This window comes from Eptatretus burgeri, chromosome 17 (assembly GCF_056783735.1).
Source record: "Eptatretus burgeri isolate ZD-2024b chromosome 17, Ebu_testis_v1, whole genome shotgun sequence".
NCBI classification, from domain to species: Eukaryota; Metazoa; Chordata; class Myxini; order Myxiniformes; family Myxinidae; genus Eptatretus; species Eptatretus burgeri.
In genome coordinates this window covers 12957278-12973052 of record NC_140977.1, presented here as the reverse complement: position 1 = coordinate 12973052, position 15775 = coordinate 12957278, and the positions used below count along the sequence as shown (strand labels likewise).

The 15775-nt window shown below is 47.9% G+C and overlaps 1 protein-coding gene across 3 annotated transcripts in view; it reads left to right on the top strand.

Moving 5' to 3' along the window:
• Positions 1 to 8116: 8116 nt before the first annotated feature.
• The window catches only part of LOC147009341 (galactose-3-O-sulfotransferase 2-like), a 91290-nt gene continuing 83631 nt past the window's right edge, over positions 8117 to 15775 (top strand). For 2 of the 3 annotated variants that reach the window (XM_085862021.1, XM_085862017.1), the window contains exon 1: positions 8146 to 8216. In XM_085862021.1, the coding sequence (XP_085718147.1) occupies positions 8209 to 8216 (8 nt within the window). In that variant the 5' untranslated portion in view covers positions 8146 to 8208. Of the gene's footprint in view, positions 8217 to 15775 lie in introns of all 3 variants that reach the window. The other variant, XM_085862018.1, reaches the window with a different exon arrangement.

Sequence of the window (15775 nt, the reverse complement as noted above, 5' to 3'; positions counted from 1 at the left end):
TCTCCCTGGTTACTCCCTCTTACGGTATGACAGACCTGAGCCTCGTCCTGGTGGAGGTGTTGCTCTCTTCATCAAAGACTCTATTCCTCACTCTCCCTGCACTGCTCTCACTCCCCCACACCCCCCGGAATACCTCTGGCTTCGGCTTCCCCTCCACTCCCACCTCATGTTTATATGTGTACTGTACCGTCCACCGAACTGTGATGACTCCATCTACACCTCACTCTCCGAAAACATGGACCTTCTTCTATCTTCTCATCCAAACTCTCTCTTCCTCTTATGTGGCGACTTCAATTGTCATCACGCCAGTTGGCTAGGTGTGGGTACCTCTCTCACCTGCCATGGGACATCAGCAAAAGCTTTCTGTGACTCATTGGGACTGACTCAATCGGTCAACTTCCCGACCCGGATCTCAACCAATGGTACTCCATCTCTTCTGGATCTGATTTTGACAAATTTCCCTGACAATATCTGCTGCTCTTCCTTCGCTCCAATTGGTTCTTCTGACCACGTCCTTGTTAAAGTGGACATCTCTCTGGCTGTTATCAGAGAACCACCTCACCGCCGTCGAGTCTGGCATTTCACTCAAGCCCACTGGCAGGGTCTCCAGCAGCCCTCAAACTTATAGACTGGTCTCCTATCGCTACTTTCTCAAACATAAACTCATCCTGGGAATTCTTTCAAAGAAACTTGCTCTCCCTCATGCACAGATTTATCCCCTCTCGTGTTCAGTTGTCTTACCCTTCCTCCCGCCCTTGGTTCACTGAAGCTTGTGGCGAGGCAGTTGTCCTGAAACAACTTGCCTTTGCCTCATGGAAAGCAAACCCAACTGAGGGCAATCTCAGTTCTTTCCACAAAGCTCGGAACAAGTGTGTATCTACCCTCAGGAGAGCCAGAAAACAACATCTTTCTCATCTCAAGTCTGAACTCTCAAACCTCTCTCCCTCCTCAAAATCCTGGTGGCGTTTAATCAAATCTGTTTCTGGTGTATGTTCCCCCTCCATCCCCTCCCTTACCTCAAATGGCCGCACTGCTGATTCCACACGTGATAAAGCTGAATGTCTAAACTCGGTGTTTGCAGCTAAATCTTGTGTCCCAAACCCATCACTATCTCTACCCACTTTACCCAGTCGCACCCAACTGTCCCTGGACTCTGTATCCTTTTCTCCTGACAAGGTGGAGAGCTTGCTTTCAAACCTCGAGTCAGATTCTGCAACCGGTCCAGACGGCATCAGCCCACGTGTCCTCAAAGCCTGCTCTTCTGCTCTTGCTCACCCTCTCTCTGTTCTATTCACCCTCTCATTTTCCCAAGGTCATCTGCCATCTGCTTGGAAATCTGCTAACATCACTGCCCTGCATAAAAAAGGTGCAAAAACAGATCCCTGTAACTATAGACCAATCAGCCTTCTCCCAATCATCAGCAAGGTTATGGAATCCATCATCGCTTCAGACATGAAATCCTTCCTCTTCTCCAATGGCTTGATTTCCAATCATCAATTTGGTTTCAGACCAGGTCACTCTACCCTAGATATGCTGCTACTGCTCTCCCATCAATGGATGGAGGTCCTCAATGCCAGACAGGAAATCCGAGCCGTATCCCTGGACATATCACGTGCTTTTGACACAGTCTGGCACCCTGCCCTACTCACCAAACTCTCTGCCCATGGTATTCAAGGCCATCTCCACTCATGGCTCGCAGACTTCCTCTCCTGTCGCAGTCAACGTGTGGCCCTAAATGGAGTTCTTTCATCCCCTCTTCCTGTGCAGGCTGGAGTTCCTCAAGGTAGCGTTCTGGGCCCTGTTCTTTTTCTGGTTTTCATCAATGATCTCTCGGACTCTCTGGAAAATCCTCTATTTCTCTTTGCCGATGACTCAACCCTCTGCCGTACCATCTGTCATCCCTCAGACCGGCAAGCAGCAGCTTCTTCGCTCACTGCAGATCTGGATAAAATCACAAACTGGTCCAACACGTGGAACATGTCTTTCAATCCAGACAAATCTCACACTCTCACTATGTCTCTTCGAAAGGACCGTTTACAAAACCCCCATCCACTTTCTCAACAATCCTCTGGAAGAAGTCTTTTCTTTCAAGCTTCTGGGTCTCACTATCTGCCATGACCTTTCCTGGGAAAGTCACATTTCCAACCTTGCCTCCAAAAAGCCAGTCGCCGACTGGGAATCCTCCCGTCGTGCAAAGTCCTTCCTCGGCCCTCTTGAGCTCCTGACCACTTACAAAGCTTTTGTCCGTAGCCTGATGGAGTACTGCTCTCCCCTCTGGGCTGGTGCTCCTGCCTCCCACCTTTCTCGACTTCACGCTGTCGAAACCAGGGCTTTTAAGATCATTGGCATCTCCCGCAATGAAGCTGAGTCTTTGGGCCTCTCACTCAATCACCGCAGGTTGGTCGGTGGTCTTTCTGTCTTCTACCGACTCCTCTCCAGCCACGCCTTGCCCCCCTGCTCTCTCTGCGAGTTGTCCCAACCACATTTCCACAGGGCGCTCAAGGTCCGCCAACAACCCCCTTCTGGTAAAACTACCAAAATCACGAATCACTGCTCATCTTCACTCTTTCATTCCTCTTTTTTCCCGCCTTTGGAATAAACTTCCTCACTCTATTCTTTCCCATTCTTCCCTTCAGGCTTTCAAAACAGCTGTTCACCACCACCTCTTATCTTCCCCCATCCAAATCCTCGATCTTTTCTACCCCCGATAATCCACCCAAGCCCACTTCCTTCAATTCTCCTGCTTTCCTTCCTGAAAGTCCCTTTAATGTCCATCTTCCCCTCGCCATGTTCCCCGTCCCATCCCCATCCCACTCCCTTCCACAGTTCACCTAATGTGTCTGTTCCCCACTGTTTTGTCCCTTCCACTCCCGCCCCTCTTGTCTCATGCCTCCTTGCTGTGAGTTGTGTGTTAGCTCTCATACGAGCCTCGACCAAGGTATACAAAAAAAAAAAAAAAAAAAAAAAAAAAAAAAAAAAAAGGGATGAATTTGGCAGAGGAGGTAAAAGAATTGGAGGCTCGTTTGGACGAACAAGATAAAATTATGAGCCAAGATGAAGTCTTGGATAAAGGCCTGGTAGAGCCATCTTTTGTAAGTAGAGTGTCCGGGTTGGTTGAGGAGCAGCTACAAACTCGCGACGGAGCCTTGGAGGAGGTTGTGCAGGTCCAGAAGATCCTGCGGGAAGAGGTGAATCGGTCCATTCAACGTTTGGAACAGGAGGAAAAATTGACCCATGAGACCCTCACCACAAAACATCTTTGGCCACAGGGGGCTCCAAAATTGGATACGCAGCCACAAGGGTGTTTGATCCCTGGGCAGGATTCAGACAAGGGAGAAACTGGGAAGCGGGCCACCGGAAAAGTGATCCCCCTGGTAAATTTTGACGGGTCAGGGAGCCTTGAAGCCTTTCTGACGCGATTTGAGTGTATTTCCCGACTAAACGGGTGGAATGAGCGGGAACGTTCAGGGAATTTGGTGGCAACGTTGCGGGGACCAGCCGCAGATGTGTTAAACGTAATCGTGGAGTGGATGTTGACCAGCTCCCACATTTGCGAGACGTTGAGCCGTCGGTTTGGGTTCGCAGCAAACTGTGATCTGGTGCGGGCCCAGCTCCAGCACCGCAGATTAAAGTTGGGTGAGACGGTGCAGGAGCTGGCACAGGACATTTACCAATCAGTCAGGATCGCGTATCGGGAGCTTACAGTGGAGGCGTGGGACAGACTGGCACTAGAGAAATTTTTAGCTGCTCTTCCGGACCCTGAGGTCCGAGCACTGGTGGAGTTACAGGATCCACCCAACGTTCACCGAGCGGCTGAGTGCGCAGCCAGGCTGGCCTCGTGGAGGCGGCCGGGTCGGGTGTCAGAGAGGCCATCGGTGATGGTCCGACAGGTGGAGATTTGGGATCAGGGAGGGGGGCTGGGAGAAATTGGCATTACCAAAATGCTTCTGGAGATGAATCCTCCTGCTGAACCGCCAGGTCTATCCGAGGTGCCCTTACATAGGTCGAGTCCGGAAATCACTGTCGAGGGTCGGGGAAACTAGATCGGGCTGAGCATTTCAGGCCATGCTCGGCTGGTGAGATTGTGGCGAAGTGCCCTCCTTTGGTGAAAATAGTGAATTGTGGGAAAATTGGCATTGGTTTGTAAGTTCTGCTGGGTTTTAGAGTGACAATAGGGACAGTGGGTAATTGGTAACAAAGCGGGCACGAGTGGCTGTCCAATGGCTGGTGCGTGGATCGGGTGAGAAGTGCTGTGTGAGTTGTTTCAAGTTAAGAAGTGAAATGTATGGTGCACACATTGATTTTTTTATTGGACATGGTGTGGTAACAGGGAAGGTCATGGTCGGTGAAGTGTTAGAAATGTAGGTGTCACATGTAAGGCCGATGGGGTGGAGGAGTCATGTGGGTTTTGTGGGTGGAGATGATGTGCTTGTCCGCAGGGATTGCTGAAGCTCACGGTGAGCGGGAATTGCGACCCCCTTCAAGGAGATTCACCACCTGGTGGCTAATGGTGACAGTGTCTGGAGGCAACTGGGAGAGGGTCTGGTTGGGCGACCGAGGCGGGTAGGACCGTGGCGACCCAGGAAGGCCAGAGGAGCCAGTGAGACCCCTTCCAGTGAGAGCTGATGGCTACCGGGGGGGGGGGGGTGGGAATCAAAGGGAGCGGGGCGGAGAAACGTCCGGGTTGGACTAAAGCTTACCTGTGGGCATGGTTGCACCTTAGATGCCCCCATCATCTTGTGGTAACCCACCCCACGGCCATGACGGGATTCAGCCTGCATCATTAAAATGGGGACCATGACCGAGAAATGTGATGATGACCATGGTGTGAGTGTTGTGAAGATGTATGAGTCCCACTCGATCCCGCACAACTTGACATGTGCAGCAAGGGCATGATGTCCGCATAATTTTGGGGTCAAGCAAATTTGAAAATTGGCTCCCCAGGTAACGCTGGGTCTATTAGCATCCACTGGGGGAGGCGGTCAAGTGTAAATATCCTGTGAATAGTGTCGTTAAGGCTTAGAGTAGGAATGTAAAGTATAAGTGTTGTGTTTTTGTGGAACCTTTTGTTTCCCCTCCCCAGATCACTGGAAGAGTGTTGGACAGGAGCGATGATCCAGGGGATGGAGTGCAACTTCGCTCAGTGCTCTCATGTGATAAAATAAAAAATATATAAAAATGAATAATTGTTTAGGCGAGGATAAGGCCATAAGGGGGTATCCAGTACATTAAGCAGGATAGGTAAGTTAGCTGCGGCTCGCTGCCCATTGCCCCTCCTACTTTATTTCGTTAGGTTAATTAGGTGTGAGTCAGTAAGTGTTAAGGCTGGTACGGTAGCACCTGTGATATACCTTTCAGGAGCTGTGGTACCAGAGGAGGGGGCAGTGTTACGTCTGAGGGGGGGGGGTATGCATTCAAAGGGTAATTAGGATGTTTAATTAGGTATGCCATGCTGTTCGAACCAGGATCTCGATGTAATAAGTAGCAATTCAGTGGTGATAAGTTGTCTAGTAAATGTCCATTTCTTCAAGGGGGAAATGATAATTGTCACGTAATTAGATAGGGAGACGGGTTAGGGTAAGTGTGTCTGCGTAAACCCTTTCAGTATTCCCTGGAGGCTTGCCGTGACGTAACAGGACAGTGCTGCGGATGGCTCCGCCCCTTGATTACGATTGGGGGAAGGCGACGGCGGAGGGCCAATAAAATGGCTCGATTGGAAGTGACGAGGACTCGAGTATAAAAAGGTTCTGTTCAGGAAAAGAAGTAGAAGAAGAGTCATAAAAAGAAAGCGTCTGGTCGAGGCTGTGGGTCTCGAAGCGTGCTCTCTCGTTGCGCTGGTTCGTTCCTCGATTCGTCGTGTCTCATGGCCTAGCTGTACCTCGTGCCTCACCTCGGTTGGCTCTGGAGTTCTGCTGGCTCGGATACGGGACCGAACGGCGGGCGGACCTGCCTTCCTCTCCTGCTCGCATCTTGGCGCCAGAACTGGCTCCCTGGTGGCTGTGAGTGGTCTTGGGCCTACACCAGAGGTCGACACCACCGGGAACAGCACCACGGTGTCTCCTGCCCCTGACGAGCGCAACGCTAGCTCGTCCGGCGCCAATCCAGTGACTGTTGCGTCGACACCACGGGCAAGCCTGACCACCAGCTACTGTGTGTGTGTGTGTGTGTGTGTGTGTGTGTGTGTGTGTGTGTGTGTGTGTGTGTGTGTGTGTGTGTGTGTGTGTGTGTGTACCTGGCGCCTTAGAGGGTTTGAGATTTGTATATCCATTGGAATTGTTTGTGTTTTCCCCACGCCCGAACCCACACCACCATCCCGTCGAATCGCCCCGGATCCCTCCTCTTGCCGAGTCTTATTATTTCTGGTTAGAGAAATAAACATTATTAACTCAGTGAAAAGCGACTCGTGCCACCTTCCTTGTCCCGTTTGCGGTAGAGCGATTAGAACCGCCATGTTTGGGTTATAAATAAATAAACCGCCTCCATCGTTTCAGCTCATTCTACGTTGGCGGGACTGTTCAAGTCCCGTGGACGTCACAATATATATATACATATACATATATCTTCTTCTTCTTCTTTCGGCTGCTCCCGTTAGGGGTCGCCACAGCGGATCATCCGTATGATCCGCATTGTGATTTGGCACATGTTTTACACCGGATGCCCTTCCTGACGCAACCCTGATCGCCTCTTACGACACAGGGATATGGTACACCTATTTTAACCGGGGTATACACCGGCCCAGTATACTGGTACTCATTTCGCCGACCTCGGAAGGATGACAGGCTGAGTCAACCCCCTGGTGTATTAATTCAGTGGCCCAACGGGGCTTGAACTCAGGACCTTTTGGATCCCAAGCCGCTGCCCTAACCACTGCGCCAACACACCAGGCTACACACACACACGCACACGCACACGCACACGCACACGCACACGCACACGCACACGCACACGCACACACACACACACACACCGGGCGTATAAAAAAACCAAAACAGCCAGATATCCTTTTGTTTGGGTAAAAAGGGCACGGTGAAGCAGTATTTAGTTATGACGTCATGAGGCATCAGCCGCCTCTTTTTAAAAATTTTCAAGCTTTTTTGAAAATTTGAAAGTGCAAAGCAGCTGTGAAAGTGATCATAATTATATTGATTCATTAATTCTGAATCCTCATGCCCAACCAAAAATATTTCCGCGCCCCGGCCCCCACCTTGAGAAACACTGGTTTAACTCGAGTTGTGGGGAAGCTGTTGGAGACACGAATTATGGAGCAGATGAGGAACCATTAAATTAAATTAATACAAACTAATTAGAGGTAGTCAGCATGGGGGTTCACCAATAATAACGAAGCTCTGGTGGAGTTTCCTGGATCACTTCTTGAGTGCGCGGACCAGGTAAGCACACAGTGCATCATGTGCACCTGGACTTTAACAAGGTATTTGTTTGAAGGTACCACATTGATGTTCACCCTGACATGTTGGAACGGTGTGTTGGAATTTTTTGCTCTTATCGCATCCGAGGAGGGAGAGGGAGGTTCTCCCGCAGGAGATCCGAGAAACGCGTCAAGGAGCTCCGAGGGATTGCGAAAGGTCATCCGTACAGGTGACGGGTGACAGGTGAACTCTCAAAGCGACCTTCAACACCAAACTTCTTCTTCTTCTTCTTTCTTGATGATCACAAACGCATCTGTTCTACATCATGTCCTCCTGGCTCAGAATCGATGGAAGTTCAGAGAGAGAGAGAGATACACGAAGTACTACAAGTACTCCATTCATGGAGAGCCGTGTGGGCGGAGCCTCCTTGTTCACGGAGATCTGTGTGGGCGGATCCTCCTTGTTCACGGAGATCTGTGTGGGCGGAGCCTCGTTGTTCACGGAGATCTGTGTGGGCGGAGCCACGTTGTTCACGGAGATCTGTGTGGGCGGAGCCTCGTTGTTCACGGAGATCTGTGTGGGCGGAGCCTCGTTGTTCACGGAGATCTGTGTGGGCGGAGCCTCCTTGTTCACGGAGATCTGTGTGGGCGGAGCCTCGTTGTTCACGGAGATCTGTGTGGGCGGAGCCTCGTTGTTCATGGAGATCTGTGTGGGCGGAGTCACGTTCATGGAGATCTGTGTGGGCGGAGTCACGTTCATGGAGAGCTGTGTGGGCGGAGCCTCGTTGTTCACACACGTGACCGAGCGGGTCTCCGTGAACATTCATGTTGAGACGACGCGGATGAACAGGTGAGCAAATTTCTCCCCTCGCTGAACGAGACCGACGGCTCGATGTAAATGGCTGCAGTGATTTTAACCCCCACGAGGTGATCTTGGTAATCTATCCGCATCATCTACAGCAGCGGTTCCCTAACTTTACCCCCCACGAACCCCCAACTTTTCGACACACGATCTGAGGTATTATTATTAACTCGCCGAAATCCCGTCACACACGGATTCCGTTCCATGAGCCCAATATGACAACCATTGGCGGCTCTTGTCAGAGCCGGATCCCAGTCGATGTACTCCACGGCCTTACCTCATGAGGCCTACAAAACGTCCTTGTACACGACATTTTTGGTGTACACTACTCCTTGTGAAGAAGTCCCTTGATTTGTGCACGTGTCGAGTTTGACGTACAAACAGCGTGTCAAAACGTCTCAGGTCACAGTACCGAGAAAAACGTGACGCCACCGCTTGGAGGAGCACAAAATTGGTCCTTCAGTATTAATATATTTATCTATAATTCCAGCAATCTCTGTGTGTGTCTGTGTCTGTGTCTGTCTGTCTGTCTGTCTGTCTGTCTGTCTGTCTGCGACCGCCGTTTCTCGACGACCGCCGGTCCGATGTGATTGAAACTTGCCAGGAATATTGCTGGGGACCCGCGGATGTGCCTTTTCAAGGTCTGTAATTAATCGCATAAGCAGTTCCCAAGTTACGGCCATTTAACTGTCGACCAATATCTGCGAGAGAGGGGACGGGAGAGGGGGGATGAGAGTGCGGGCGAGAGGGAAGGGTGAGACTATCGGGGAGAGAGGGGCAAGAGATGGGGGAGAGAGAGGGGGGGTGAGAGAGGGGCGTCACAATTCAAGAGAGGGGAGAGAGAGGAGGGGTGTGAGAGGGAGGGTGGGAGTGGGGGCGAGAGAGGGGCGAGAGAGGGAGGGAGAGAGGGGTGAGAGAGAGGGGCATCACAATTCAAGAGAGGAGGAGAGAGGAGAGGGTGAGAGAGAGGGGGAGAGAGTGGGGGCGAGAGAGAGGGGGAGAGAGGATGGGCGAGACTAGGGGGGAGCGAGGGGGGCGAGAGAGAGGGGGCGTCACAATTCTTCTTCGTTTGATATGACGTCACAATTGACGCTGGGGACCTGAGTATGTTTCCCAGGTGTTTCCCAAGTTATGGCCATTTATGATACGGTTGGTCCGATCTAATTGAAATAATTCCCTAATCCAGTCGTCGTTTACGCACCTACGAGCCCATACTAGTAGATAATAATACGCATAACAGTGCTTCGTAAAAGATCGAGTTCATAGTGTGTAATAATGTAATGAAAAAAACAAGAGATGAACAAATATTTATTCAGAAACTTCAAGATCAGATCACGAATTGTATCACGCATCAATCACCCATCACACGCGATAAGACGGATGCTCCTGTTTTTCCTCCACGAGGCGTTTGATCCTCTGAGCTGTCTTGGAGATGGCCACCCTCATGTCGGGGCCGACGTCAAGGCGTATCCGCAGCTTTGTTTTCATGACGACCAACGCGGAGAACCCGGCTTCACAGAGGTAGGTCGTGACGAAAGGCAGTGTCATTCGGAGCGCTTTCACCGCTAGATTGGGGAAGGCCTCGTTGTTGCTTGCCCAAAACTCCGAGGGACGGGCGACAGTGGAGAACTGCATGTTCAGGCGGCCAGAGGCCTTCAGCTCGATCAGATCATCCTTGAGCTCGTTGTCGATGTCGTCAATTCGAATCGTGAAAGGATCCTGTATCCACGGATCGACCAACAGATTCGGAAAGTATCCATCATAACTGTCAGACAGAGACTTCAGATGACCCTTGATGTTGACGACAAGCGTGGAGCAGAGATCATTCTGAGCATCGTCATCCGCAAGGATTTGAGCAAGCTCCGGGAAGTTGACAAATGACCGCTTCTCCACGCAGTTGCTCCAAAGCCGCAGCTTTTCTCGAAGCGAGTTGATCCGTTCCGCTGCTTCGACGATCGTGAGGCTGCTCCCTTGAAGTGATATGTTGAGAGCATTAAGGTGCCCGAAAATGTTGCTGATGTACGCAAGCCTCGCGACGAAGACAGGGTCGCCGAAGTAGTCCACCACATCGTTGCCTTTCTCACGCAGGAAAATTTCAATCTCCTGACGCAGCTGGAGGACACGGTTCAAGATTCGGCCCCAGGATAGCCAATGCACCTCAGTGTAGTGCAGAAGATGAGTGTATGCAGCACCGATGTCTTCACAGAAGACCTGGAAGAGGCGGTGGTTGAGAGCCCGAGCGCGGATGCAGTTCACTGCTGTGACAACGATAGCCATTACATCACCGAACTTTTTGGGGAGCGTCTTGGTAGCAAGGGCATGGGGATGGATGGAGCACACAGTGTGTCATGATGACGTCGGGGCACTTGTCTTTCACCAGTGCAACGAACCCGGATCGTTTTCCCATCATCGCCGGGGCCCCATCCATACACAACGATCCGACCTTCGTCCAATCGATGCCGTTTTCTTCCATGAAATGGTTCATGATATTCATAATGTCCTCCGATTTGGTTGTTGTTTTGAGAGGAGAACAGAACAGGAACTCTTCCTTCACAGCAAATCCCGCCAAGTAGCGCGCAGAAACCAGCAATTGACTGCAGCTCGCTACGTCGGTGGATTCATCGAGTTGCAAGCTGAAACGGCAGTGTGATTCCTGGAGTTCTTGTGTGACCTGAGCCACAATATCCTTTGACATGTCTTAAATTCTGCGCTTGATGGTGTTGTTGCACAGGGGAACACTCTTGAGTTTCTTGGCCTCCTTGGGTCTGCAAACCAAGTTCGCCATCACCACGGCGCAGAGCTTTACAAGCGTTTCACCAATCGTATAAGCCTTTTTCTCTTTTGCAATGAGGAGCGCTACTTCGTAGGAGGCTTGAAGGATCGGCTTCGTCGACGGTTGGAACCCGTGCCGAGTCAAGGTACCCTTCGCCATGAAGCGAGCTTTATTGCTTCGGAACACGTCTTCAGAATCGTTCTGATGAGTCGGATGGGAGCTGGCGAGGTGGGCTTTTAGCTTCGATGGCTTCATCGATGCCTCCGCGAGCACTTTGTAGCACAGAACGCATTGCAGACGTTCAGTCCCATCCTTCTCCACAAACTTCGTGAACCCCCACTTGATGTACGAATCATCGTATTTGCGCTTCTTAGACATTATGGATTGCTGTCTGAAAAAAAAAATGATGTTGAAATAAATTATATGATATAAGATACATTTTATATAAATTATATGACATAAGATACATATTATATTAATTATATGATACATTTTATATAAATTATATGATACATTTTATATAAATTATATGATACATTTTATATAAATTATATAATTATATGATACATTTTATATAAATTATATGATTATATGATTCATTTTATATAAATTATATGATATAAGATACATTTTATACAAATTATATGACTATATGATACATTTTATAAAAATTATATGATGCATTTTATATAAATTATATGATTATATGATGCATTTTATATAAATTATATGATACATTTTATATAAATTATATGATTATATGATACATTTTATATAAATTATATGATATAAGATACATTTTATATAAATTATATGATGTATGATACATTTTATATAAATTATATGATGTAAGATACATTATATATAAATTAAATGATATAAGATACATTTTATATAAATTATATGATACATTTTATATAAATTATATGATATAAGATACATTTTATATAAATTATTTGATATGATACATTTTATATAAATTATATGATAGATACATTTTCTATAAATTATATGATATAAGATACATTTTATATGAATTATATGATACGTTTTATATAAAAATATTTGCCAGTATTAGGGCTTCCGATTGCAATTTCTATCTTTTGGAAATGGCGCCATAACTGGAAAATGGCATCTATCAAATACGCGTACGCGCTTCATTCCGAGAAAGGGTCGGAGTACACTTAGTGCTCTAGTCTGACGTACAAGCGCTACCAATTATAGCTTATTGAACGTGGTCTCATATCACGTGTGTGAAATTTAGATAAAGTAGCATTATTTGTACTCTAGTTTTGACTTTCAGAAACGTCTCAGGAACAACTGGGATGGACTCACGCAACCCGTGGGGGTTCATGCACCCCAGTTAGGGAACTGCTGATCTACAGGTTACAGACGTCCGTCGGTCTGTTGGGTCCGTTGGGTTCTCTTAATCCCGTCCACCAAGTCCAGACGTGTCTTCTCTTTCCTATTTTAATATCCGATTCCAACTTCATACCTGTTTGTCCGAACATCGAACGTCCGCTGTATCCGCGTCGATGCCATCCGATCCGATCCGATCCGATTCAAATTCCACTAACAATGTGGACATATTTAATTAATATATCAATTCTTTTGGTTCACGAAAAAATATTTTCATGAAAAAAATAAGTGACCACGATATTCGTTATTGGTGTGTGTCTGTTGGGATTCGCTAGATATCCGTTATTGTCAGGCTTTTCGTGTGTGTGTGTGTGTGTGTGTGTGTGTGTGTGTGTGTGTGTGTGTGTGTGTGTGTGTGTGTGTGTGTCTGTCTGCAACGCGAGGCTCCACAGCACAAACCAGCAAACTGATTTCGATGAAACTTGGCGAACAGGTGCCATATGGGCTGGGAGTGTGCGCATTTGAGTTTCGTTGCTAAGCAACCACCCGTTGCTATGCAGCGGCCGAAAAACCGCGTTTTAAGAACCCAAACGGTAACTGACGTAGCGCGGCTTCTATGATAGGTAGAGCGACCGGACCAACTCCTGCCTATTCCTTGCATCCCCATCTAGTTATCGCGACAGCATAACGTTCCTCTATCTTTCATAGTTTCCGAATGGCAGCCCTCCGAATGCGGAAAGGTAGTGAACCAGGGAATATTTTAAGTGACCTTGACCTCGGAAAGCATCGACGGCGGAACGTTCAAATTTGGTGTATGGATATAGTTTAATAACTACTACAAAATTGAACCGCAGAATGTTTCCAGATTCGATCACCAAGGGCGTCGGGGCTGAAATACGCAAAATTCGAAAAAATACTTTTTCTCGACCTACGTTCACTATTTTCAATACTTTTCCTACAATTTTGAATGTGGAGAAACGAGACTTCGGAATTAAACACTTCGAGATATTTAGAAAATTTTACTCGAGCCGATTTTTGATTGCGGTTTTATTTTTCAAATGGTAGTCCTGTGAGGAGTGCCAGTTGGCAAAATACGCAATAGGAAAAATCTTGCCAGGCAGAGGAACAATTGTATGTGAACCAATACGTCTTGGCAATGAATGTTCGTCGGTGGATCGGTCAGAATGAAAAGCATCGTATCCAGCACTTCGATCCTAGCAGATTCCTCGTCGCCTACCAGCTTGTCTGTCTGTCTGTCTGTCTGTCTGTCTGTTGGGTAGTCGATCTATCTTCCCTTATTGTCAGGTTTTCCGTCGTTATGTCTCTGTCTGTCTGTCTGTTTGTCTGTCCAGGCCAGTACTCCGTAAATCGTAGGCCGATTTTGATGAAACTCTGGTGGTAGGTTCATAACATGACTTAGTTGTGCGCATTTGAGAACCGTTGCTATGGACCCCTCAGTTGCCTAGCAACAGGCCTTTGAAATTTTCCAAAAAAAATCTAAAAAAATTAAAATATCGAAATTCAAAAATCAAACAATGATCGTTTGTGGGCAACACGTTCAGCCTCCTTGACAAAAAATTCAGCCCGCTCGCATGAAAAATGTCGGAGAAGATAGACTTTGAACCCTGGTCGAAAAAAATAAAACAAAGTTCGTTATATCTCAGAGACTGAGTCAGATATACATGAAACTGGTATGGTAGGTTCATGGTATGTCCTAGTTATGTGTGAGAAAGAACCGTTGCTATAGACGCTTTTGTTGGCTAGTAACGGCTGAAAAACGACTAAATTCGACTTGATCGACTACCCATGTCCGCCTACCGGCTTGTCTGTTTGTCTGTCTGTCTGTCTGTCTGGGTAGTCGATCTAGTAGAAAAAAAAATATATTTTTAATTTTTGGAAATTTGTTCTACCCTTATTATCACTTTTTCCGTCTATGTTTGTCTGTTGGGTCGTCGATCCAGTCGAAAAAATTTTTTTTTTTGAAATTTTTGAAAAGTCCCGTTGCAAGGCAACGGTGGTGTCCATAGCAACGGTTGTCATTTGCACACAACTGGGTCATGGTATGAACCTACCAACCAAGTTTCATCGAAATCGCCATTGTATTAACGGAGCACTGGACCGAACAGAGGGACAGACATACAGAACAACTGATAAGGGAAGAACAAATTTCAAAAAAAAAAATTCTGTTGGGAAAGCAGCTCTTTTTCGACTCGTTGACCATTGTGTGCACGTGCGACCCAATGTGTCCAACACGACGGTTCAAAGAGAGTGCACTTTCCTTTGGGCTGTCTTGTCTCGGTTCGATTCTCGACCCAGATCTGAATGGTCTGATTGGTGCTTCAGAGGGGGGGCATAGAATCACAAGGTGTGCCACACCTCGGATGAATGTTTTAAGCTGGGTGTCCCATCTGCTACCATTAGTTGGTAGCCATTAAATATAGCACGTGTCTTTTGCAAGCTGGTGAGTTATCAACGGTACCGAAGCCAAATTCGAATTTATACCCAAATCGGCTCCAGGTGAACGTTGGGCCTGGCCAGCTGGTTTGTGAAAGACTTTGACCAAACCTTCCCCAAGCCCGACCATGTAAGAAAGTAGGAAAGTTGTACATTTGATGCTGCATTTGTTCCAGAGTTTTCTTTTGTATGCAGAGTCGACGCTCGTGAAGGAGTGAGAACAAAGAAGGACGTAACAATGGCTTGATTTCCAATCATCAATTTGGTTTCAGACCAGGTCACTCTACCCTGGATATGCTGCTACTGCTCTCCCATCAATGGATGGAGGTCCTCAATGCCAGACAGGAAATCCGAGCCGTATCCCTGGACATATCACGTGCTTTTGACACAGTCTGGCACCCTGCCCTACTCACCAAACTCTCTTCCCATGGTATTCAAGGCCATCTCCACTCATGGCTCGCAGACTTCCTCTCCTGTCGCAGTCAACGTGTGGCCCTAAACGGAGTTCTTTCATCCCCTCTTCCTGTGCAGGCTGGAGTTCCTCAAGGTAGCGTTCTGGGCCCTGTTCTTTTTCTGGTTTTCATCAATGATCTCTCGGACTCTCTGGAAAATCCTCTATTTCTCTTTGCCGACGACTCCACCCTCTGCCGTACCATCTGTCATCCCTCAGACCGGCAAGCAGCAGCTTCTTCGCTCACTGCAGATCTGGATAAAATCACAAACTGGTCCAACACGTGGAACATGTCTTTCAATCCACACAAATCTCACACTCTCACTATGTCTCTTCGAAAGGACCTTTACAAAACCCCCCCATCCACTTTCTCAACAATCCTCTGGAAGAAGTCTTTTCTTTCAAGCTTCTGGGTCTCACTATCTGCCATGACCTTTCCTGGGAAAGTCACATTTCCAACCTTGCCTCAAAAGCCAGTCGCCGACTGGGAATCCTCCGTCGTGCAAAGTC